The following is a 25,289-nucleotide window of genomic DNA, read 5'->3' as shown; positions in this document are numbered from 1 at the left end:
CCTTCGTGAACTACAAATCCTTCGTGAACTGCAAATCTTCATCAGAAAAATGGCAAATCCTTCATGAAATGCATTCGTGAACTTCATCCATGTTTATTTTTGGTTCTTCGCAGTACCAATTTCGTTATTCGCACTCCAAAAATAAGTTAACTTTGTTTAGTTTTTCTTTTTCTTTTTTTTCGCCTGTCTTAATTTTTCGTTATTTGTCATTTTTTCCAGATCTGTTTGAAGACCTCATTTTCTCATTTTTGTCTGTGTCGACACATCGCTGCTGGTGCATTTTCATTTTCATTTTTTCCAGACTTGTTCGAATTATAAGAATGAGAAGGAAGGTCAAGATGTGAAGGAAGCTCCAAAATTTTTGTACTACATTAGTTATTGATAGATTTGTTTTTATGAATTGTATTATATATGTTCTGAAATTCGAAGCATTTTCGTTTTCATTTTTCCAGATCTTTTCGAATTTTTGTACCTTATTGTTATTAGTTTTATTTGATTTTTCCATCCTCTATCTCTACACATTCATTGTCACAACTTGAATTTCATTTTTTTTTGAAGTTTTTGCTTGGTTGTGGGTTGATTTTATAATATTTTTTTTTGAAAAAAGGGAAATTTGCGTCGGATGGAAGACGACGTGCGACGTACATGACTGGCCTGGGCTGCTGCTCGTCTCCTATCTGCGTCACATATTGAGCTAAGTGCGACACAGATTATGCACCATTTGCGTCGCACAGTGCTCCGTATGCGACGCAAATAATCACTCAAGTGCGTCGTATCCTTATCCGATGCAGATCCTGTATCTTTCATTTGCATCGAGACCTGTGCTGTCGGACTTAAGTCCCACGCAAATGGTGTTCTCAGGTCCGACGCAAATTGACCTTTCTCTACTAGTGATACCACCCACAACTCCCCCTTCCTCCTCTCCTCAAATGCAAACTCGATCTCGCCACAAAATTGTGAAGCCTAATCCTAAATATGCCTTCACATCTGCTGTCACCCCCACTAAATCTCCTCTTCCCCAGTACTATAACCAAGCCTTGGCCGACCCAAATTGGAATGCCGCTATGACTGATGAATTTGGTACTCTTATTAAAATTGGGACATGGGAGTTGGTTCCAAAACCACCTGGGGTCAATATTGTTAATTGCATTTGGTTATTTCGGCATAAACTAACCTCTACGGGTGCCCTTGAAATACATGAGGCTCGGTTGGTGGCCAATGGAAAATCTCAAGAGGTGGGTATTGACTGTGATGAGACTTTCAATCCTGTGGTGCGTCCCGCAACTATCCGGACTGTTATGAGTTTGGCTCTTGCTCGTAAATGGATCATTCATCAACTTGATGTAAAAAAAATGCTTTTCTTCATGGTGACCTTCATGAGACAGTTTATATGCGGCAGCCTCTTGGCTTTATTGATCGTCGGTTTCCTAATCATGTTTGTTTATTGAAAAACTCTCTTATGGTCTCAAACAAGCTCCAAGAGCTTGGTATCAGCGTTTTGCCAAATTTTTGTTGATGATTGGTTTTGTAGTTGCTCATAGTGACCCTTCTCTATTTGTTTATCGATCGGGTACTGATATGACATATCTTCTTTTGTATATTGATGAAATTGTTCTGGTCGCTTCTTCTGATGAGCTCCGTCAGTGCTAGATCTCTCAGCAACAGTATGAATTTCCTATGATTGGTTTGGGTCCTCTTAATTATTTCCTGAGTATTGCGGTCTCTCGCACCCCTTCGAGTATGATTCTCCCGCAACATAAAAATGCTCTGGAAATTCTTGAACGTGCTGTTATTGGAACTTGTAAGTCTACCACTACTTCTGTTGACACTAAGGCCAAACTTGGTGCTGACTGTGGTCCACCTGTGTCAGATCTGTAATCCCCCATAATTTTAAAAGATTTTATAAATATATATATTTATATTTAAACCCAAATTAGTTTTAAAATGATTTGACTAGTTAAAATGGTTGACTATTTTAAAAGTCAAATGAAATTATTTTCATGATATAGTAAAGTTGAAAATATTTTAATTAAGCATGCTTTGATAAAAAGTTTTCAATATTAATTTATATTGAAAAAGAAGTCTAATGGAATTGAGAAACCTAAAAATCCTAAAAGAATAAAAAGGAAAAGAGTCTTAGTGATGATTAACGTCTCAAATTAATTATCATGTTCATCATCGATTTTCATTAAACTTTATCTCTTTTCCTATGCCCAAAAAGGAAGCTCTTTATAAATATATTAATACCCAATTATTTATTCCACACAAAGATTTATTTTTCTCTCTCTTCTCACTAAATCTCACGCCACTTTCTATTCTTTCTCTCCCTTCACTCATTTTTTTCTCTCACTCGAATCTGATTGGCCATATTTCTAATAGTTACGTTTATTTTTAGCCAAAACTTCCTTCTTTAAAGTTGTAGATCTCGAAAAGTTATTGAATTTAGGCTCAAGAATCACTCGATTTCGATTAATATTCTATCAGTTATAACCTCTGCAAGTTTCGCAATTCTGCTGCCATATTTCACTCGTGATTTCGGTATTTCACTCTTTTTCTCCCTTTTTCTTTTCTTCTTCCTCAAGTTTCCATTAAAGACTATATTTTCATGCTTTCTTATAATGTTAATCATGATTATTGGATTTAATTTACTGTTTTAATTAATAATCTTGATTCATATATATATTATATTATAAGAATAAAAATTCAGATTTGTTTATTATGATTGGATTGAAGTTTTAATCATTAAAGTATGGATTTTTAGGGTTTTAATTACTAGAAAACCATAGTAGCATGTTAGGTACTATATATGAGATTAACTTAGTATATGATTTTAAATATGTTATACATGTTTTAAGGAGGTTTATTAATTTTTAAAGTTGCTGTAATTTCAGAAAAGGTTTATTTATAGGGTTTTTAAGAGTTTTTAATTACTAGTATGGTAGTCCTATACTAGGAATTAAAAATAGTTCAAGTTTTGATATTAAACTCGACTTTTAAACCTTTTTAAAGGGGGTTTTAAGTACTTTAAGGCTGCTGTAATTTTTATTTAAAGTTATTAATTTTGGTTACCTTGATTTCTAGGCGGAGAATATCTCGTAGGGGACTTTTATAGTATTAAAAGTGGCCTACTGGCTAGTTTACACGAGGTACGTACATAATTACGTGCTATGTGATTAGTATCATGTTCTAAGGAAGATTAAATTTTAGTATCATGTACAGGAACCTACTTTGTTCATATATATGTGATTTCTAGTAATTGATTTATATGTTTTATGCCTGTGTGCAACATGTGATTTGGAATTTATTATGAATATTGGATTGTATGTTTGTATGGAATAATTGATGCAAGCATGAAAAGAAAGTTATTTGTTAATTCGCATGAAGAATTAGTATATGTTATAGAAGTTATGCATGTTATTCATGATTCCTTGAGAAGTATTGTTTTTATTATCTTATGAGGACTGTGGACCTTACTTGGTAAGTTTACAAGTTATGCCTATATAAAGGTGAGATTATTGTTGGCTAGGTTCAACAAGTAAAGAAAGTTGAGATTAGAAGGGAATTAAAGTATTCTTGAATTGTAAGTTGTGATCACTTGTTAAATCCGAAGATAAAAGAAGTTCAGTTGTGACTGTCTGATTATCATTTCTGTGTTGCTTGTATGTGAGTCATCACAAGTGATAATATGTAAATAACGTAAAGTGTAACGAGAATAGTTATAATATTTACATATTATCACTTGTGATTACTCACATACAAGCAACACAGAAATAATAATCAGACAGTCACAACTGAACTTATTTTATCTTCGGATTTAACAGGTGATCACAACTTACAATCCAAGAATACTTTAATTCCCTTCTAATCTCAACTTTCTTTACTTGTTGAACCTAGCCAATAATAATCTCACCTTTATATAGGCATAACTTGTAAACTTACCAAATAAGGTCCACAGTCCTCATAAGATAATAAAAATAATACTTCTCAAGGAATACATGAATAACATGATTCAACTTCTATAACATATACTAATTCTTCATGCGAATTAATAAATAACTTTCTTTTCATGCTTGCATGAATTATTCCATACAAACATATAATCCAATATTCATAATAAATTCCAAATCACATGTTGTACACAGGCATAAAACATGTAAATCAATTACTAGAAATCACATATATATGAACAAAGTAGGTTCCTATACATGATACTAAAATTTAATCTTCCTTAGAACATGATACTAATCACATAGCACGTAATTATGTACGTACCTCGTGTAAACTAGCATGTAGGCCACTTTTAATCCTTTAAAAATCCCCTACGAGATATTCTCCGCCTAGAAATCAAGGTAACCGAAATTAATAACTTTAAATAAAAATTACAGCAACCTTAAAGTACTTAAAACCCCCTTTAAAAAGGTTTAAAAGTCGAGTTTAATATCAAAACTTGAACTATTTTTAATTCCTAGTATATGACTACCATACTAGTAATTAAAAACTCTTAAAAAAACCTATAAATAAACCTTTTCTGAAATTACAGCAACTTTAAAAATTAATAAACCTCCTTAAAACATGTATAACATATTTAAAATCATATACTAAGTTAATCTCATAGTACCTAACATGCTACCATGGTTTTCTAGTAACTGAAACCCTAAAAATCCATACTTTAATGATTAAAACTTCAATCCAATCATAATAAACAAATCTGAATTTTTATTCTCGTAATATAATATATATATGAATCAAGATTATTAATTAAAACAGTAAATTAAATCCAATAATCATGATTAACATTAAAAAAAGCATAAAAATATAGTCTTTAATGGAAACTTGAGGAAGAAGAAAAGAAAACGAGAGAAAAAGAGTGAAATACCGAAATCGCGAGTGAAATATGGCAGTAGAATTGCGAAACTTGCAGAGGCCATAACTGATAGAATAATAATCGGAATAGAGTGATTCTTGAGCCTAAGTTCAATAAATTTTCGAGATCTACAACTTTTAAGAAGCAAGTTTTGGCTAAAAATAAACGAAACTATTGAGAAATCTGGCCAATCAGATTCGGGTGAGAGAAAGAAACGAGTGAAGGGAGAGAAAGAAAACGATGAGGAGAGAAAGAATAGAAAGTGGCGTGAGATTTAGTGAGAGGAGAGAGAAAAATAAATCTTTGTGTGGAATAAATAATTGGGTATTAAGATATTTACTTCCTCCGTTTTTTATTAGATGTTACACTTTTCAAATCACGGACTCCTAGGTAATTTTTGGAGAGGAGAGAGAATGAAAAACAAAAGGGTCCCATGTGAAAATGTGATAGAAGAGAGATAGAGAGAAGTTATTACTCAAAATAAAATTGTAACATCTAATTTAAAACTTCCTAAAATAGAAAGTGTAACATCTAAAAAGAAACGGAGGAAGTATAAAAAGCTTTTTTTGGGGCTTAGGAAAAGAGATAAAGTTTAATGAAAATTGATGATGAACATGATAATTAATTTGAGACGTTAATCATCACTAGGACTCTTTTCCTTTTTATCCTTTTAGGATTTTTAGTTTTCTCAATTCCATTAGACTTCTTTTTCAATATAAATTAATATTTAAAACTTTTTATCAAAGCATGCTTAATTAAAATATTTTCAACTTTACTATATCATGAAAATAATTTCATCTGACTTTTAAAATAGTCAACCATTTTAACTAGTCAAATCATTTTAAAACTAATTTGGGTTTAAATATAAATATATATGTAACACCCTCCAAATTTAAATAAGCGTAATGTCAAATAAATATAATTTTAAGAAAATCCTTTATTCAAACTTGGAGGATATTATCGCTCATTTACTCTCTAAGAGTAACCGAAAGGCAAACAAAAGATAAGTTAACCCAATTATCTTAAAATAGAATATCATTACAACCAAAGTTAAATAAAATCTAAATAGTAACTCCAAATAAAAAAACTAAATAGGTCGTCTAGGTGAATTATCTAAGCCTCCTCACACGAGATCCCATCACAAGTCCAACCTGCAAGTAATAGAAAGAAGACAACAAGGAGACAACTCCCAAAAATCAGAAAAACTGAGTAATTCGACTCCATCCCGTAAAAATAATAATTTTAAAAATAAATTTTGATTTTAGAAATAGAATAAAGTGCTCCAACAAATTCAACATAATGTTTGGATTTTCAACGTTTGTATTACTAACTCCAAATACAAGTCATATATCATAACGTTTACACACAACTTAAAACTAATTTTAAATTAAGAGAGGGAAATGTGAACGCCAGTAGGCCGGGACTAATCCCTATTAACCGCCTACTTCAACAAGAGGTCGTCACCCCAATATAACCATGGCCAAAATCATAGAGTCCCTAGTGTGCACACCCCTTCTACTTGGATCACAACAAATAGAAGAAAGACAACAGTTTCGTATTATATATAATAATCAACCTATAGATAGTTATACCATCATATAGGGCAACCTGTTCAACACCCTTTCGGGCTTCATTACCCTCCTTAGTTTTTATTAAAAGGTCATAATAAACATAAGTTCTCAAGTTGATAACCATACAATTCCACATGTTTTGTTAACATAAACATACTCAGTCATAAAGGTTTGCCACAAGAATATTCACATACTAATACTTTAGTTTCAAAAGAATCACATGATTATAACATATTTATACTCTTACCAAGTTATAATAACATACTCCGAATTCATAGTATTATGAGAATCCATACTTTTATAATAGTGATTACTAACTCAGAAATTCATAATGTTAGTCTATAAAATATTTGTTACATACATAACCACATAATCATATAATCACACAGATAGCCGTTTTGCAACGGGAACTAGGGTACGATGAACATCGAAATTACCTCGAGTAGCGCAGATACGATAATAAAGTCACCCCTAGAAAGCTCCTTCTACAAAATCTCCGTCTACAATAGTAAGTGACGAACTAAATTAGTCACCTATGTAATATTCGAATTTATTAAGTTCATGAATTGAAGGTGGATGAAATAATAAAGTTTTCACAAAATTTAATTGTCAAAAGTAAAAAAAAAATCTTTGTTCAAAATTTAGAGAATGAAAAGAAAGAAAAGATAAAATAAATAATGAGAGAAAGTAAGAAGTTGTATTAAACAACTTTACTGATTCAAGGAATCAGTTAGTAAGAAAAAGACAAAAAGTAAATAAAGAAAATAAAAGGAAAAGAAACAAAAGAGAAAAAAAAAAAGTAAAGTGAACAAAGCTACGAGAAAGAAGTCCTTAGTTCGATCGTTCAGTTTGTACGAAGGAAACATAAAATGAAGAACCAAAACAAGACCAGAGGAGAGAGAAAAAGAAAGAAGAAGAAGAAAGATGAAGAAAGAGAGAAGGAGGAAGGGCGGCCGGCCATCCGCGGCGGTACACGACGCCCTCCCTTTTTTTTTTCTTTCTTCTTCTCTGATTTTGTTTAACAGAACATGTAAAAAGGGTTTCTCACCTACTGAATTTTTGAAGCGAAAATTGTGTTTGAATGAGGTGTAGAATCCGGTATTTTAGTCTTAGAAGAGGGAGAGAGGAATAATTCAAGAAGGAAGGAAAGATTTGATTGAAACAAAGAGGAAGGTTAGAATTGATTGAGAGAATTTTGGGTGAAATTGATTGAGAACAATTTGACAGATTGCTTGATAAACTGACGAAATTCTGGAATCTGTGTGAGATATTTGCTTCAAAACAAAAAAAAAAATTTAAATATTATTATTATTTTCGGAATTTAGATTTCCAAATAAAATAATTCAAGTATATTAGGTAATAAATGTATTTTTGAAATAATAATAAAATCATGAATTTTGTAGTTTGGAGAAAATAATTATTTAGGAGTTTTAAGAATTTCGGGATATTACATTCACTCCTCCTAAAAAGCAAAGTTCGTCCTCGAACTTAAATCGCTAAGATCTCTAAGTAGAAAACGAAAAGTTAGTATTACACTCTTCCCTTCATTAAGAAGTTTCGTCCTCGAAACTTTACCATACCTGAGGAAAAAGTTCCGGATATCGGTTTCTCATGGCATCCTCAGCTTCCCAAGTGGCTTCCTCGGTTTTCTGATTCGACCATAATACCTTAACTAACCTCACAACTTTGCGTCGAGTATCTCGCGTTTTGGTATCTAAGATTTTAATGGGTCGGTTTTCAAAGGTAAGGTTTTGATCTAATTCGACAGTTTCTGGTTGAAGGATATGGTTTGGGTCATGAACATATCTGCGAAGTTGAGACACATGGAAAATATTATGGACATTGGCTAATTCCGTAGGTAATGCTAACCTATAGGCCACCTCTCCGATTCGCTCCAAAACTTCATAAGGGCCAATATATCGAGGGCTTAGCTTCCCTTTTCTCCCAAATCGCATTACACCTTTAGTTGGGGAGACCTTGAGTAAGGCTTTTTCTCCAATTTCGAACTCTAAGTCTTGCCTTTTTTTATCTGCATACGATTTTTGGCGATCTTGAGCGGCTTTCATGTGTTCTTGAATGAGTTTCACCTTTTTGGTGGTCTCTTCAATCATGTCGGGCCCCAAATTCAATGACTCAGTCACATCACTCCAGCATATAGGGCTTCGGCATTTTTGTCCATACAAAGCTTCATAAGGTGCCATCTTTATACTTGAGTGATAACTATTATTATATGAGAAATTCTATATACATCTAAGTGTTCACCTGATCCTCCAAAGTCCATCACACACGCCCGTAACATGTCTTCGAGTGTCTGAATAGTTCTTTCCGTTTGTCCATCAGTAGCTGGATGAAATGTTGTACTAAACTTGAGTATGGTTCCCACGCTTCTTGAAGCTTCTGCCAGAATTTGGATAGGAATCGAGAATCCCTCAGAAACAATATCCTTGGGTACACCATGCAATCTTACTACCTCCTTGAAATAAGCATCTGCTAGTTGTTGCATTGACCATGTGTCCTTCATTGCCACAAATCTCTGTTTTTGTCAAACGATCTACTATAACCCAAATGGCATTCTTTCCTGACTTAGTGTTTGGCAATCCCATAACAAAGTCCATAGAGATCGATTCCCATTTCCATCCTGGAACCGATAAAGGTGTAGCTTTCCACCAGGTTTCATGTGCTGGATCTTAACCTTTTGGCAAGTTAAGCATTTGGCTACGAATTCCGCCACTTCTCGCTTCATTCTGGGCCACCAAAAGTGTTGTTTGAGGTCTTTATAAGTTTGTCTCCGCCAGGGTGTATAGAGTAATGGGAATTATGAGCCTCTTTCAAGATCTTGTCCTTTAGGGTTTCATCATTAGGAACACACCATCTTCCCTTGTACTTTGCTATTCCTTTAGCATTACCTCAAATTTAGGTGCTTGACCCTCCTCTTTCATCTTCCTCAACTTAATCAACCAATCATCTGTGCTCTGCTTTGCTTGAATTTCTTCGAAGAGATTAGGCTCGACAGTGACTGCATTTAATCTAGCTTCTACATAACCATGTTCAACCACCTCTAAGTTTAACTTATGGAAGTCCTTGCATAACTCGTCGGCTAAGATCAATACATTCAAGTATGACTACTCTTCCTGCTTAGAGCATCTGCGACTTTGTTTGCTTTGCCTTCGTGGTAGACAATGTCGAGATCATAATCATTGATGAGTTCAAGCCAACGCCTTTGTCTCATGTTTAACTCCTTCTGAGTGTAGAGATATTTTAAACTCTTATGGTCTGTGTACATTGTGCACTTGACTCCATACAAATAATGTCTCCATATTTTGAGTGCAAACACAATGCTCCTAACTCAAATCATGAGTAGGGTAATTTTGTTCATAAGGTTTCAGTTGCCTGGATGCTACGCTACACTTTTCCATGTTGCATTAGCACACACCCTAACCCATGCTTTGAGGCGTCACTGAACCTCGAAGCCTTCTGTTCCACAGGGTAAGGTCAACACTGGTGCTGTTGTAAGTCGTTTCTTCAATTCTTGGAATGCTGACTCACATTGGTCGTCCCAATGAAATTTAGTGGTTTTCTTCATCAGGTTGGTTAGAGGTTGAGCAACCTTAGAGAAATCTCTAACGAATCTCCTATAGTACCCTGCAAGACCCAAGAAACTTCTAATTTCCGTAACACTTGTGGGTCTAGCCCAATCGGTCACTGCTTGTATCTTTGAGGGGTCAACAGCAACTCCGTCCTTTGAAATCACATGGCCTAAAAATGCGACCTTCTCTAACCAAAATTCGCACTTTGAGAATTTGGCATACAATTTCTCTTGGCGAAGGATCTCCAAAATTATCCTCAAATGGGCCTCATGTTCTTCCTTATCTCTTGAGAAGACCAGAATGTCATCGATGAATATGACCACGCACTTATCTAAGTACTGCTTGAAGGTCCTATTCATGAGGTCCATGAATGCAGCAGGCGCATTAGTGAGTCCAAATGGCATAACTGTGAACTCATAATGGCCATACCTTGTGCAAGGCTGTTTTGGTATATCCTCATTCACGATTCTTAACTGATGATATCCTGAACGCAAGTCGATTTTTAGAATACTGCAGCACCTTTTAACTGATCGAATAAATCCTCGATTCTAGGAAGTGGGTATCTGTCCTTGACAGTGACGTTGTTAACTCCCTATAATCAATGCATAATCTTAGAGACCCATCCTTCTTCCTAACGAACAACACTGGGCTCCCCAGGGTGAGACACTTGGTCTTATATATCCTTTCTCCAAGAGTTCTTCTAATTGCACTTTTAATTCTCTTGTTTCGGCTGGGCCATTCGATATGGTGCTTTAGAAATAGGGCCTGTTCCAGGAACTACGTCGATTTTGAAATCAACTTCTCTCTCTGGTGGATTCCTGGAATTCTTCTGGAAATACATCCGGGAATTCACAAACAACAGGAATGTTGGGTATCTCCTCATCCTCCTTACTTATATCTTTCATGTGACATAGGTACACTGTGTAGCCTTTCCTAATGTAAGTTTGAAGGTTCAAAGCTGAGATAATCTTGATTCCAGGTGTAAAGACAACCCCTTGGTAAGATATCCTATTCCCTTTTAGTCCTTTAAGAGACACTTTTTGCTTATGACACTCAATCTTGGCCTTATATCTACTCAACCAGTCCATTCCTAAGATAACATCAAAGTCTTTCAGGGAAAACAAGATCAGATCAGCAGGTAGATCAGTTCCGCTTATGGTAATAGGAATGTCTTGAAAAAGGGTATTACATGGGATTGTGGTCCCGGTGGACATGACAATGTTGGCTAGACACGACGATGAAGGTTCTAAAGAAAACTTTTCCACAAAGGACTGAGAAATAAAAGAATGAGACGCTCCAGAGTCAAAAGTAGGAAAGCAGGATTAGAGTTTACGAGAAAAGTACCCGTCACGACGTTACTGTTGGTGTCGTGCTTCAGTTCTGCTCATGACGTGAATTCTGCCTAAGTTGGACGTCACCATTTCCATTGATCTGGTTGTTACTCTGGGTAGCATTTGGAGTGGCTTGATTACCATTGGTGTTTGGAACTTGAGGATTGGCAGGGCGATTATGGGTCTGGTATTGGTTTTGATTGGTATTCTCATTGTTGTTGTTTCCCTTATTTTGGTCAGTTGCCTATTTGGACACTGATTGGCCTTGTGTCCAGATTCGCCGCACTGGAAACACTCAATTCGCTCGCCCTGACATGTGAAACCTGGGTGACTCTTATTGCACTTCTTACAGACAAACACCTTCTTATTATTGTCTCCTTCGTCCTTTGACCTTGATTGTGTTGTGAGAACTGTTATTGTTGGTATAACGACCTCCCTGATGGTTACCCCGCTATTATTTCCTCCATAGCGAGCCTTTTTCTCATAACCTTGAGTTTGAGAGTTCCCACTTTGGTCCTTCCTCTTGATTCGTCCCAACACTTCCTCTTCTCGTTTCAAAATTCTCTCCATGTTGCAAGCTTTACCATAAGCCTCCATAAAAGTGGGGGAGGTACTACTCCTAGTCTCTTTTGAATTCTAAAACTAAGTCCATCCTCAAATTTCTGGGCTTTTGGGCTTCATCAGGAACCATATTGGGGAAAACCTAGCATATTCTGAAATTTCGAGCATACTCTTCTACACTCATAGTAGATCCTTGATTGAATCTAGTGAACTCACTACATTTTTGCCTCCTAATGTGCTCGGGAAAGAATCGGGTCCTCATAGCAGTCTTAAAAGTAGACCAATCAAAATTAGGTTGCATACGAATGGTAGGTCCTTGGGTTTCCCACCAAAGATCAGCATCCTCTCGAAGGTAAAAGGTAGCATGGTCAACCTTTTGGTTGTCAAGGGTTCCATTAGAGGTGAATATCTTCTCTATATCGCGCAACCAGTTTTCTAACACAAGAGGATCTTCTCGACCAATGAAGGTTGGTGGTTTCAAATTGGCAATTTTCTTGGCCATGGTTGCTTGGGATTCCTCACCAACATGGTTGTTGAGTTGGTTTTGAAGAACAAGTCCAAAACTTTGGATAATTGCTCAAGAGTTCGCAACGAGCAGAATTTGTTCGGAGTCTCAGACATTTTTTGTTTGTGCGGAACGGAACGAGTATAGACGTTAAATGCATAAGCTACCTAGAAAAGAGAAAACAATGGTGTGACCACCATTTATTATTGATGTAAAGTATAATAAGAGACATAAGTATTTAGTTTGAGCTATAGAACACAACTTTAGAAAAAGTAAACATCTTTATTCAATCATTCAATCCACATAACATCTTTGGTCAACATAACATCTATTGGTTCTAAAAAAAAGAAATCTTATTGCACGTAATAAAATAAAAGAAAGAACAACTTAAAGGTCATCATCCTCCATAGGCTCTTCATCTTCCATCTCGGACTGAGGGTGGGTAGGGTTAGGGCTTCTATTAGCTTCTCCTTCATCAGAACTAGAGCCATTTACATTGAGATTGTAATAGTATTCTTCCATAGCATCAATCATGACCCTTCGTAGATACTCAATAGTCAGAAACCATGATCCTTTATGCGTGTACCTCTCAACCTTAGGTGTATCATTAACATAAACATCATTGTATTTTCTTTTGATTGCTCCTAATGGTCCTCGCTCGGGTAGGGTTGTCAATAAAACATATGCTTTCTTTTCAGGAGTGCAAAAGTCTGAATCTCCATATAAATCATTAAATGGTAGCTTTCAATAGCCAAGTTCAAACGATGGACATAATCACAAACATCCTCCCCGTATCTCATGCGAATCAAGTAAGGTGAAGCAGAGAGAGGGTCAGTGACTTTCCTCGCTGTCCTTTTTCTTGCGGTTTGGTGAAGTCTTGCCATCTAAACATAAAGAAACATATATTAAGTACTTAAAAGTAGTACTTCAAAACATTAATAAAATAAATAATCCTTTTCGAACCCACTCTCATAACATAGTTCATTTAGTCCTAATTTTATTTATTTAATTTACTTAACCTATTTAGTTCATTTAACCCAATTATCCCTAGTTAATCTTAAACCTAAGCTCTGATACCACTTTGTAACACCCTCCAAATTTAAATAAGCTTAATGTAAAATAAATATAATTTTAAGAAAATCCTTTATTCAAACTTGGAGGATATTACCGCCCATTTACTCTCTAAGAGTAAACGAAAGGCAAACAAAAGATAAGTTAACCCAATTATCTTAAAATAGAAATATCATTACAACCAAAGTTAAATAAAATCTAACATAGTAGCTCCAAGATAGAAAAACTAAATGAGGTCGTCTAGGTGAATTATCTAAGCCTCCTCACACGAGATACCATCACCAAGTCCAACCTGCAAAGTAATAGAAAGAAGACAACAAGAGAGACAACTCCCAAAAATCAGAAAAACTGAGTAATTCGACTCCATCCCGTAGAAATAATAATTTTTAAAATAAATTTTGATTTTAGAAGTAGAATAAAGTGCTCCAACAAATTCAATATTAGTGTTTGGATTTTCAAACGTTTGTATTACTAACTCCAAATACAAGTCATATAATCATAACATTTATTCACACAAACAAAAACAATAATTTTAAATTAAGAGAGGGAAATGTGAACGCCAGTAGGCCGGGACTAATCCCTATTATCCGCCTACTTCAACAAGAGGTCGTCACCCCAATATACCATGGCCAAAATCAAAGAGTCCCTAGTGTGCACACCCTTCTACTTGGATCACAACAAATAGAAGGAAGACAACGTTTCATATCGTATATAATAATCAACCTATAGATAGTTATACCATCATATAGGGCAACCTGTTCAACACCCTTTCGGGCTTCATTACCCTCCTTAGTTTTTATTAAAAGGTCATAATAAACACAAGTTCTCAATTAGTTGATAACCATACAATTCCACATGTTTGTTAACATAAAACATACTCCAGTCATAAAGGTTAGCCACAAGAATATTCACATACTAATACTTTAGTTTCAAAAGAAATCACATGATTATAACATATTTATACTCTTACCAAGTTATAATAACATACTCTAATTCATAGTATTATGAGAATCATACTTTTATAATAGTGATTACTAACTCAGAAATTCATAATGTTAGTCTATAAAATATTTGTTACATACATAACTACATAATCATATAATCATACAGATAGCCATTTTGCAACAGGAACTAGGGTACGATGAACATCGAAATTACCTCGAGTAGCACAGATACGAATAATAAAGTCACCCCTAGAAAGCTCCTTCTACAAAATCTCCGTCTACAATAGTAAGTGAACGAACTAAATTAGTCACCTATGTAATATCCGAATTTATTAAGTTTATGAATTGAAGGTGGATGAAATAATAAAGTTTTCACAAAATTTAATTGTCAAAAGTAAAAAAAATATTTGTTCAAAATTTAGAGAATGAAGAGAAAGAAAAGATAATATAAAAAATGAGAGAAAGAAAGAAGTTGTATTAAACAACTTTACTGATTCAAGGAATCAGTTAGTAAGAAAAAGTCAAAAAGTAAGATTAAAGAAAATAAAAGGAAAAGAAACAAAGAGAGAAAAAAAAACAGTAAAGTGACACAAAGCTACGAAAGAAAAGAAGGTCCCTCTAGTTCTGGGAGTCCAGTTCAGTTCGTACGAAGGAAACATAAAATGAAGAACCAAAACAAAGACCAGAGGAGAGAGAAAGAAGAATGAAGAAGAAGGTAAAGATGAAGAAAGAGAGAAGGCAGGAACTGGTCGGCTGGCCATCCCGCGGCGGTACACGACCCCTCCCTTTTTTTTTCTTCTTCTTCTTCTTTGATTTTGTTTAACAGAACATGGTGTTTAAAAAAAAAAGGGCTTCTCACCTACTGAATTTTTGAAGCGAAAATTGTGTTTGAATGAGGTGTAGAAGTCCGGTATTTATAGTCTTAGAAGAGGGAGATAGGAATAATTCAAGAAGGAAGGAAAGATTTGATTGAAACAAAGGAGGAAGGTTAGAATTGATTGAGAGGAAATTTTGGGTGATAATTGATTGAGAAATCAATTTGACAGATTGCTTGATAAACTGACGAAATTCTGGAATCTGCGTGAGATATTTGCTTCAAAACAGAATTTTGTTTTTTTAATATTATTATTATTTTCGAAATTCAGATTTCCAAATAAAATAATTCAAGTATATTAGGTAATAAATGTATTTTTGAAATAATAATAAAATCATGAATTTTGTAGTTTGGAGAAAATAATTATTTAGGAGTTTTAAGAATTTCGGGATATTACAATATATATTTATAAAATCTTTTAAAATTATGGGGGATTACAGTCTACCCCCCCTTAAAAGAAGTTTGTCCCGAAACTTAGCACAAAACCCACATGCTTTCAAAGGTTTAAACTCATCATTTCGGAGGTTTAAAGAAAAGTCGTGCCCCTTGTGCACTTTTCCCAGTTTTAAAACACTTGTGTTACTTATGAATACTTTTTCTTATGCGGAGAATCTACTTCTTTTGCACTAACATGTGCAAATTGCCCGATATAGGCATATTATAAAAGTATAAAAGTATATTATAAAAGTATTTCCTAAAAAGAGAGAATTATCGGGGTGTTACAAGATCCTGATATCTACCGCAACTTAGCAGATGCACTTCAGTACCTCACTTTCACTCGCCTGGATATTTCCTATGCGATACAGCATGTCTGCCTTTTTATGCATGGCCCAAGGAGCCTCACTTTCAGGGTTTGAAGCGTATTTTGCGCTATGTACAGGTCACTATTGATCATGGGTTTCATTTATATCCTTTTGCTTCTACTCGACTTATTACTTACACTGATGCATATTGGGGTGGGTGTCCTGACACCCGACGTTCGACTTCTGGTTATTGTTGTTTTCTAGGTGACGATCTTGTCTCTTGGTCGTCGAAGCATCAACCTACTCTTTCTTGTTCGAGTGCCGAAGCAGAAAACCGAGGCGTTGCTAATGTTGTTGCTAAAGCATGTTGGCTCCAAAATCTTTTATTTGAGCTTCATTGCCCTCTTTGGCAAGCTACTATTGTGTATTGTGATAATGTTAGTGCTATTTATCTATTTGGCAACCCAGTTCAGCACCAACGCACCAAACATGTTGAGATGGACATTCATTTTGTTCGGGAAAAGGTTGCGTTTGGTCATATTCGGGTGCTTCATGTTCCTACTCGTTATCAGTTCGCTGACATCTTCACCAAAGGCTTGTCGCGATAACTTTTCTTGGAATTCAAATCCGATCTTAGCATACGACCTCCTCCCGCTATAACTGCGGGGGTGTGATAGAGAATATATGTAAATATTTCTCTTTATATGTTTAGGATATTTATTATGTAAATATTTTCTATTATTGCCAGGTTTCCTAACACGGTTAGGACTATCTTTGTAACCCTATATATTATCATCAATAACAATCTCTCCACTCAAGAAGATTCTCATAATCCAACAGTCTAAACCACTCCACAACTCACCTATCCCCTGACCCGATCCTAGACTTCCAAATTTTTTTGGTACAAAAATAATTATAAGGACAAATAATATACTTCCTATAACTTTAACCAACTTAATTAGTTGACATATGCTCATAATAACCCAAGTTGAACGAGTCTAACATAACTCAACAAATAAAGAAAGAAAAATGTGGAGGTGTGGAGCCCATGAAGACGAAGGAACGACAATCTCCATTGAAACTCAGGAGTAAAAAACAACTCCTCACCTGTGCACTATCATCTCATACATTGATACATGATACATCGAATATAAGCTTCATCTTTCACCATTTTTCTCTCTCTATCTCATTTGTCCACGTTTTTCTAAGGTCACTTACACTACTTCTGTCTCCAATTCCAATCTCTTTTTTTCTCATCAAAGCTTTTAATATCACATCAATTCATCAACTCTTCTCTTCACTTCACTCTCTTTTTGTCTGATTTCATTGCAGCATTTCTCAATTGTTTCTTCATAAGGTAAACAAAAACACCTCTCCTTTTTATTTGATTGCTTCTTGTTCTTCATTATTTCTTTCTCTATTAATCTTACCCATATTAATATATATCTTGATCTTGATGTTTCTGAGATGGGGTTTTTAGTTTATTATTAGAATTTCTATTTCTGGGTTTTTGTTTTATTACCTGAAAATTCAGTTTATTTTGTCATTTTCACTCTTGAATTTTTGTCATTGATGTTGATTTGGAATTGGGTGTTTAAATTTTGTGCTGGGTCTTTTTTTTTTTTTTTGCTTAAATGTTTAATGTAGCAGTGGTTTTATGAGAAATGTTGGGGTTTTAGTAAACCCTTTTCGGGTTAATTTCAGTTGAATCATACGATTGTATATGTAATGATGAGATTTGTTTGTATGGTACTGCTGAATCATTAGTTTGTGATATGGGATTAAATTAGATGTAGTTGCCAGATAATGGCCTCCATTGTTGGTGCAAGAAATTGACCTTTTCATTTGTATGTAGTTGTTTAATAGTTCAATCTATTGGTTTCTGATTGCTTAAAATAGGCCCACCATTCCCAAAAAAAAAATCGAGGAAAGTGTAAAGTTGCTGAAAAAAACTGACTTTTCTCTCTTCTTTTAGCATACTGCAAGTTTTGCACTGCTGCAGCTGAGTTAGGCCTTTCAAGTCTAACCCTTCTCGCTTCACTGTCCTCAATCTGTCCTCAGTTAGTCTCGCCACCGCTCACAGGTAATCATCTGCTTCTCCTATCTACTTTTTTGATAGTTTAAGGTTTTAGAATTGAGATTAGTCGATAGACTGTTGAATTTACAAGGGCATTGCTATAGAATTTATAAAGCTCTAGCTTGAAAGAAAATGAAAATTACTTGAGCCTTGAAGCCACTACGGTGAATTGTTTGTTGTTTATAATGTAAATTTGTTGTCAATTGTTTGTTGTTTATATGTCCATTCGTTTTAGGTTTCTTTGTTAGTTTGTTATAATAATGCCATTGTCGTCTTGTTTTCTTTGGGTGTTTTTTATATAATTGGTAATGGTCATATCGACGAGTCTATTGGATGAATATAGTCCTTGAGTCATTTTGAAATCGGAATGTTCAATTGGTCAATCAAGTAATCCTGCCCTCCTGAAATAGTTGTAATCTGGTCGTTGATCTTGATTTTGGTTTTGTACTTTGTGCTGTTTGATTTAAATAATCTATATCCCCAAGCCTTAAAGGCAATAGGGCAATGGTTTCATATGCACGATCTTGCATCTTCTGGCTGTTTAAGAGACTGGCTTGGCAAGTTGTTGGTGCTCAAATGCCTGAATAAAAACAATTGACCTGGTAAGATTAGAATTATACGTTCTCCGTTGGGAGTTTTGTCAAAATTCCCCACAGTTAAGGATATGACATTCCTCATTAGTAAGGATATGACATTCATTTATAGAAGAAATTCTTTCTAACAGCTGGGGAGCACATTGGGAAGTTTATACAGAATCCATTTCTATTTTAGGAAATAGCATCTGTGCCTTCTACTTCGAATGGAGGGGGCACATTACAAGCTCATGGATTTCAGCATGGGATGTATTGTTGGGGTATTGTGCCTGCATGTCTTATTGATATCCCCTTATTTTTAAGTGCATCCCAAGACAGTTTGTGTTTATTGTCAACTGTTGCTATTGTAAATGTTATTTAATTAAGATTTGATAATGCTGGGTAGAACTCAATTTGCTCTTTCTTATAAACCTTTTACTGTTACTGGTCACATTAATGCATAAGATGCGCTCCTCTGCTGTTGTAGTAGGCAGAGCAGCTACCTTTCCGATCTTCCACTATTGTCTATTCTTCAAATTGTGTTTTTAGCTCATAGCTCATAAGACATACACTTAGACGAGATGCAAAGGAATCAGTAGCAGCAGCAAATATTAAAGGGATAGAAAAAGAATTAAGATGATTAGAGAGAGCCAGCGAGAGAGAGACTGGAGAGTATCAACAGAACACGAGAGAGAGAGAGAGAGAAATGTAATCGAAATATAGGTGAGGGACTATAATGGAGGGGTGGGAAGGTTTCTGCTGAATTAAAGGAAGTGAAAAGGAGAAAATATAATATGTGCTGCTTATGCAATGGGACAATGCTGCTAACTAGGGTCAAACCATCAGATTCAAGCAACTGGTATTGTGGTGAAATCAAAAGGTGCTGTAACAGTATGCTGCTTTTTTTTTATATATAACTTATAAGGTAGTTTCTCATAAAAAGTTATCTGACAAAATTTCCTTGTGGAAAGTAAAAACATCAACATCAAGGCATTTTGCTGTCTGCGTAATTTTCTTGATTTCCATGAGCAACCACTTAGACTTGCAAATGTACTAATGTTCAATCTAGTATTATAGGAGGAATTTGACAAATGCTACCAAGACATCCCCCAATAAAATTGGCATCTGTATTATATTATTTGGCTAGCTAGAGAACTAATGCTTATAGATGTGTATACTCCATTGCGGTTGACATTTTGCATAATTTAACAGTATTGTAAACTCATGAAGCCTAATTGTTGGAAAGTAGTAGCTGTAGTCGGGTTTGTAGTGGCAACAATAACTAGTTTTTTGCTGGCAGTGAGCTGTGCTTAATATTTGTGAATTCATGTCGTTTCTTTTTTCTTTTTTATAGGACGTTTTCTATAGCACCTGATCGTCTGGGATATCACAATGTACAAACGATCCCCTAGTACAAACTATAGATCCAAAGGAATTAAAGTAAAACACATTCTGCAAATCTGTGTCTTGTTGGCTGTTTGCTTATGGTTAATTTACCAAGTTAAGCATTCTCATGAGAAAAGGAGGCAATTTGAGGCAAAGGATGAAAAGGTTGTGGGAAAGATCCTAAGTGATGGTGAAATTCAACGCTTGGGAAGAAAAGATCTTCCTAGAATCTCAGAGTCAGCTAAAGATGGTGAAAAGCATGAAGAAGATGAGGAAGAAAAAGAAGGTGACGAGGAAGAAAATAAACATGAAGAAGATGAATCAGAAAGAGAGGATGTCCAAGTTGTTGAGAAAGAAGATGAAAGAGGAGGTGGAGACGATGAGATAGATGAACCAGAAAAGGTTGAAATTGAATCTGAACATGAAGAGGAAGGAGAAGATGAAGACAAAGAGAGGGAAGATAAGGAGGGTGTCACTGAAGAAAGACATATAGAAAATGAAGATTCTGAAGATGTTCATGAAGAAGGGCATCCTGAAGATGAAGAGAATGAGGATGCTGGAAAGGACAGTCATACTAGACATGACGAAAATGATGATGTAGATAATGAAAACCGTATTGAACAAGAGGTCATATTAGATGATAAAGATCATGTTGGGTCCAGAACCAATACTCGTCAGGCCCAAGAAGAGCTTTATAGGGCAGATGATGCTTCCAGTGAAGTTGCTCAAAATGTCCAATCTATTATTCAGGAAACAGAGAATGTCACTGCGGATCATGGAAATGGAATGTGGGGAAAGGTCAACTTTGGACAGGAGAATGAAACCAAAACCTCTGGTAATGCTGATGAGTTGATCAAACCCGAGGTACAACCAAGAGAAGATGTTGACAGAGCAACTTCTAATATCATAATTAGTGAACAAAAGCAAAAGGAGGTCAACTTGACAAAGCCTGATGAGAACTCACTTCAGAACTCAGAATTGCCTGAAATCACTACTGATTCAACTGTTGGTGGAGAACATTCTGCTACTTTGTCTTCTAATGAAACACAAGCAGCACTTGCTTCCACCAATTTTCCCCAAAATGGCACAGTTGAAGTGTTTGGTGATAAAGAACCAAACTTGCCTGGCAATGTATTGGAACACACTGTTAAGCTTGAACTAGCTACAAATGACAAGAACCAACAGGAAGCTACAGAAAATGGCAATAAAGGGAATAATGTAAATACCAATGCTGGAGAGTCCTTAACTTCCCACGATCCATCATTAGCTTCATCTCATGATACAAATGATCGTGATGCCATAGAAGCTGCAAAAGATATTTTGGTAGGCAAAGAGAGCCAGGGTGAGAAACAGGAAAACAGTGAATCTGGCTTAGATAAAAGTTCGGAGGCTCACTCTTCTGAGGGTACAGATGAAATTCAGCATGACCCAATCGATGCTTCTGATACTACTACCCTTATACAGGAGGAGAGAGAATCTAGGAAAGATTTGGGCATGCTGCCTGAAATCAGAAATGAGATTCAGAACAATGAAGATGCTGCGACTGAATGAATGTTCAGATAAGTTTGCGAGTAATCTTTTCCAGCTCCCATTAAAAATCTGTAAGTTTAGGTTAGTATTATCTTTTCTCCCCTCCATTAAAATGTTAGGTTGTGGTACTGGTTGTATTAAGTATTGTTTGATCATGTAGAAACAATGGTCTCAACTTTGCAGTAAATGTAGGTAAGTTTGAAATATTGTTCAACTACATGTCTAATGTAGTTATGTTGAACCCCACCACCCTAGTTGTGCTTAAAAATTTCTGTTCTATTGTAAGCCATCTGCTGAGAAAAAAGATGTAATGAAGAGTATGCACAATGGGGGTCTTTAACTGCTTTGTTACACGATTTCAGGTTCTTCTGCAATATTTAACTGTGCCCTATGAGTTTACTAATAGAGTAAAAACAATAACTTCTCCCTCTTCAATATATAACCAAATCTCTGGTTATTTGACACCGTGTACATGATAGGCATGCCAGCACACTTCAACAGCTGGCTTTTTGCTCATATGAGAAAACCTGCCTTCTTCAGCCATCGTAACTCTTCGGACCTCTCTAGAGGTCCGAAACAGATTAGTGACCTATCCCAGACTCCAGCAGGACGGAGGCAAGCAGAATATATGTGATTTATGCTTTCATTACCCTACTTCTGCCTGCATAATGCGTAGCTGCTATCAAATACGAAGTCCTCACTCCTTCACTGTATTGTTGGTGTTCATTATTACAACTTGGAAACCAGCGTATAAACTACCCTTGGGAATAACAACAGTCACTGAAAACACTTCTTTCCCGGTTAATTATGAAGGAATTATGTCCTTGACTCTAATGCAATTACTAAATATAATATGGATCATATTATGGAAATAATAAGTTTATTTAATTGAGTCGTCTGTACGTCTTGTTAGAGAATGCTATATAATATTAGGTTAGTAAATAATAAACCCAAAGTCCGCTTAAATGAATCCTACAAGGCCACACTTTAGTCAATTTGGATCAACAAAAGAAAGACCTAGAGTCCACAAGAGACTTTAGGGTGATCGGCCAAAGAGGAGAAAAGGGGGGAGGGTTTCCTAGCCTAAGTTTCCTGGCCTAATTATTCTTATAACTAGTTGAGAAAATCAGAAAATAAGGAAGTCAATATCTCTCAATATTTTCTCTCATCTTTTTTTTCTCTTTCAAAGTCACGTAATATTTACTCCAAAAAAAGAAGTGGCTTTCTTTTTTTCCAACTAGACTTGGTGGAATGTTGATCCAGATTGGTGGAAGTAGATGAATCACAGTGAGGTTCTTTCTCTGGTATCTTGACGAGATTTGTGAAATTCACGCATCAAAGGTTATTTTTAAACTATTATTTGATCCTTGATTGTCTATGCATGAAATCTTGTTTTAAGTGCTTATGAATATGATTGATAAAATTTCGCTTATAATACTTATAATCCTACAGTGGTATTAGTTTTTAGCTTCTTGCATGTAGTTTTTTTAGTCTACGCATTAGATTTCTTTTGATGTGTTCATGGCTAATTTTAATTTGATTAAGGGGAGAAATTGAATTATGGATTGGATTAATTAAATAGAGATTTAATTTGATTAATTTTGGAAAGTAATAGCTGATTTTTTTAAACTTCGACCTAAAGATTTTCGAAATTCGTTAAATTAAGTAGCCGAAAAATATTTTGAATAATTTCTAGCTAATTTTTTTTTTGAAATTCGAAAATAAATTAAAGGTTGGCCGAAGTTTTAAAAATTTAAAACCCTAATTTTCAAAATTAAAACATAATTTTAGCTCTCTAATTTTTGAAAATTTCGAAAATTATATTCATATTATTAATCTAATTTTCAGATTTAAAAATTATTTATGTATGAAAATTAATTCATATGAAAAAAAAATTATATAAATTAGAGATTAAATTATGTGAATAACCCTAAAATTAATTAAAATGGAGATTTTATGTTAATTTCGAAAATTATATCCATATAATTAATCTGATTTTTCATATTTAAAATTTTTTATGTATGAAAAATTAATTCATATAAAAGGAGTTTTTTTATATATTGAAGGTTAATTTACATGAATAGTCCTAAAATTAATTAAAATGGAGATTTAAATTAATTTTCTGAATTAGGCATAAAGGAATTTATGTTTAATTTAATTAGATCACTAAATTAATTTTACAAGTTGTAAATATAATTTCATTTTCACAAAACAAAAAAAAAATAACAACTTTTCAGTGGTACCAGTTTTGGCCTCTTGCATGTAGTTTTTGTGGTCAGTATAGTTAGATTTCTTTTGATGTGTTCATGGATAATTTTAACGGTTTTTTCACCAGGTACCCCTGTACTTTAACAAAATTCATGGGGTACCCCTAACTTTAAACTAATGCACAAGGTACCCTTATTGTTTCAATAAAATGCACCAAATGCCCTTAATGACTAACGGCGTTAAGTTTCCGTTAGTCATTGACCCTAATTAGCCCTCTAACTCTAATAAAGCCTTCTAACCCTAACACCTCCACACCCACCCCCAACCTAAACCCTAACCCTAACTACCACCCACCCACTACATCCCCCTTCTACTTCCCCAGCCCTCCCCCACCCACTCACCACCACCTGCAACACCCCTCCCTCCTTTACCCACCCTTCGCAGCAGCCGCCCTTCCCCCCACCCCCTCGCATCACCCCTCCCCTCCACACCCCACGGCACCACCCTCCCCATCCCTCGCAGCCCTATCCCCTCCCCCATTCCCGTCGATTTCCCTCACCCCCACCCCTGCAAATGTTCTTAATTTCTCTCTCCTTCTTCATTGATTTTCTTGATTTCAAAACTAATTTCGAAAATGATTTCAAAAGGTTTTCGCAAATTTTCGCAAAAGGTTTTCGAAAACCATTTCAAAAACCTTTTCAAAATGGTTCTTGATTTCGAAAATGTTTTCGAAATTGATTTTCGAAAATGTTTTCGAAATTGATTTTCGAAAATGTTTTCGAAGTTGATTTTCGAAAATGATTTCGAAATTGTTTTTGAAATTGATTTTCGAAATTAATTTTTGAAAACAGGTTTTGAAATCAAGAATGGTGGTGGTTGCTGCAAGGGAGGGGTACGTTGTCGGGGGTGGGGGGGCGTGGGTGGGTCGTGGGTTGGGGTGGCGTGGGGTTGGGGTGGCGGTGGTTGGGGAAATCAAGGGGGAAGGAGGCCTGCTGCAGGGGGTTGCCGGCAAGGCGGCGCGAGAGGAGGTGGTTCCGCGACGAGAGGGGTTGCCGGCGAGGGGAGGGGCTGGGTGGGGGCTGGGGTTGTTGGAGGGGTGGTGGTTAGGGGAGAGAGGAAGGGGTTGGTGGTGGTGGTGGTTGGGGTTAGGGTTTCAAGTTATGGAGTTAGGGTTTAGTTAGTTAATTAAGGCTTAATTAGGGTTTAATTAGGATTAGAGGAGTTAATTAACCCTAATGACTAACGAAAACTTGACACCGTTAGTCATTAAGGTATTTGTGCATTTAACTTAAATAATAAGGGTACCTTGTGCATTTTTTTAAAACCAGGGGTACTCCATGAATTTTGAAAAACCACAGGGGTACCTGGTGAAAAAACCGTAATTTTAATTTGATTAAGGGGAGGAATTGAATAAGGGATTGGATTATTTAATTGGATTAATTAAATAGAGATTTAATTTGCTTAA

General features: G+C 35.3%; 3 protein-coding genes across 4 annotated transcripts; 1 reads left to right on the top strand and 2 right to left on the bottom strand.

Annotated features, from left to right (window-relative positions):
- Positions 1-5,973: 5,973 nt before the first annotated feature.
- Positions 5,974-8,636, bottom strand: LOC130590778 (uncharacterized). Its single transcript, XM_057393328.1, has 2 exons — positions 8,016-8,636; positions 5,974-6,015 (listed from the first exon to the last, which is right to left on the bottom strand). Exons 1-2 carry the CDS (start codon positions 8,634-8,636, stop codon positions 5,974-5,976), a joined length of 663 nt encoding a protein of 220 aa, XP_057249311.1.
- A 2,180-nt stretch (positions 8,637-10,816) lies between these two features.
- LOC130590777 (uncharacterized) lies at positions 10,817-11,950 on the bottom strand. Its single transcript, XM_057393327.1, has 2 exons — positions 11,495-11,950; positions 10,817-11,293 (listed from the first exon to the last, which is right to left on the bottom strand). Exons 1-2 carry the CDS (start codon positions 11,948-11,950, stop codon positions 10,817-10,819), a joined length of 933 nt encoding a protein of 310 aa, XP_057249310.1.
- A 5,121-nt stretch (positions 11,951-17,071) lies between these two features.
- On the top strand, positions 17,072-21,830 carry LOC104884273 (uncharacterized). Of its 2 annotated transcripts, none has more exons than XM_010668896.4 (3): positions 17,072-17,408; positions 18,038-18,134; positions 20,055-21,830. In XM_010668896.4, the coding sequence occupies exon 3, from the start codon at positions 20,093-20,095 to the stop codon at positions 21,635-21,637; it is 1,545 nt and encodes a 514-aa protein (XP_010667198.1). In that variant the 5' UTR covers positions 17,072-17,408; positions 18,038-18,134; positions 20,055-20,092; the 3' UTR covers positions 21,638-21,830. The 2 variants fall into 2 exon arrangements, with proteins under 2 accessions (XP_010667198.1, XP_010667197.1); XM_010668895.4 differs by having other exon boundaries at positions 18,027-18,134.
- The last annotated feature ends 3,459 nt before the right edge of the window (positions 21,831-25,289 follow it).

The sequence above is a fragment of the Beta vulgaris genome, chromosome 3 (assembly GCF_026745355.1).
Source record: "Beta vulgaris subsp. vulgaris cultivar EL10 chromosome 3, EL10.2, whole genome shotgun sequence".
NCBI classification, from domain to species: domain Eukaryota; kingdom Viridiplantae; phylum Streptophyta; class Magnoliopsida; order Caryophyllales; family Amaranthaceae; genus Beta; species Beta vulgaris.
This window is presented reverse-complemented; position numbering and strand designations above follow the sequence as displayed.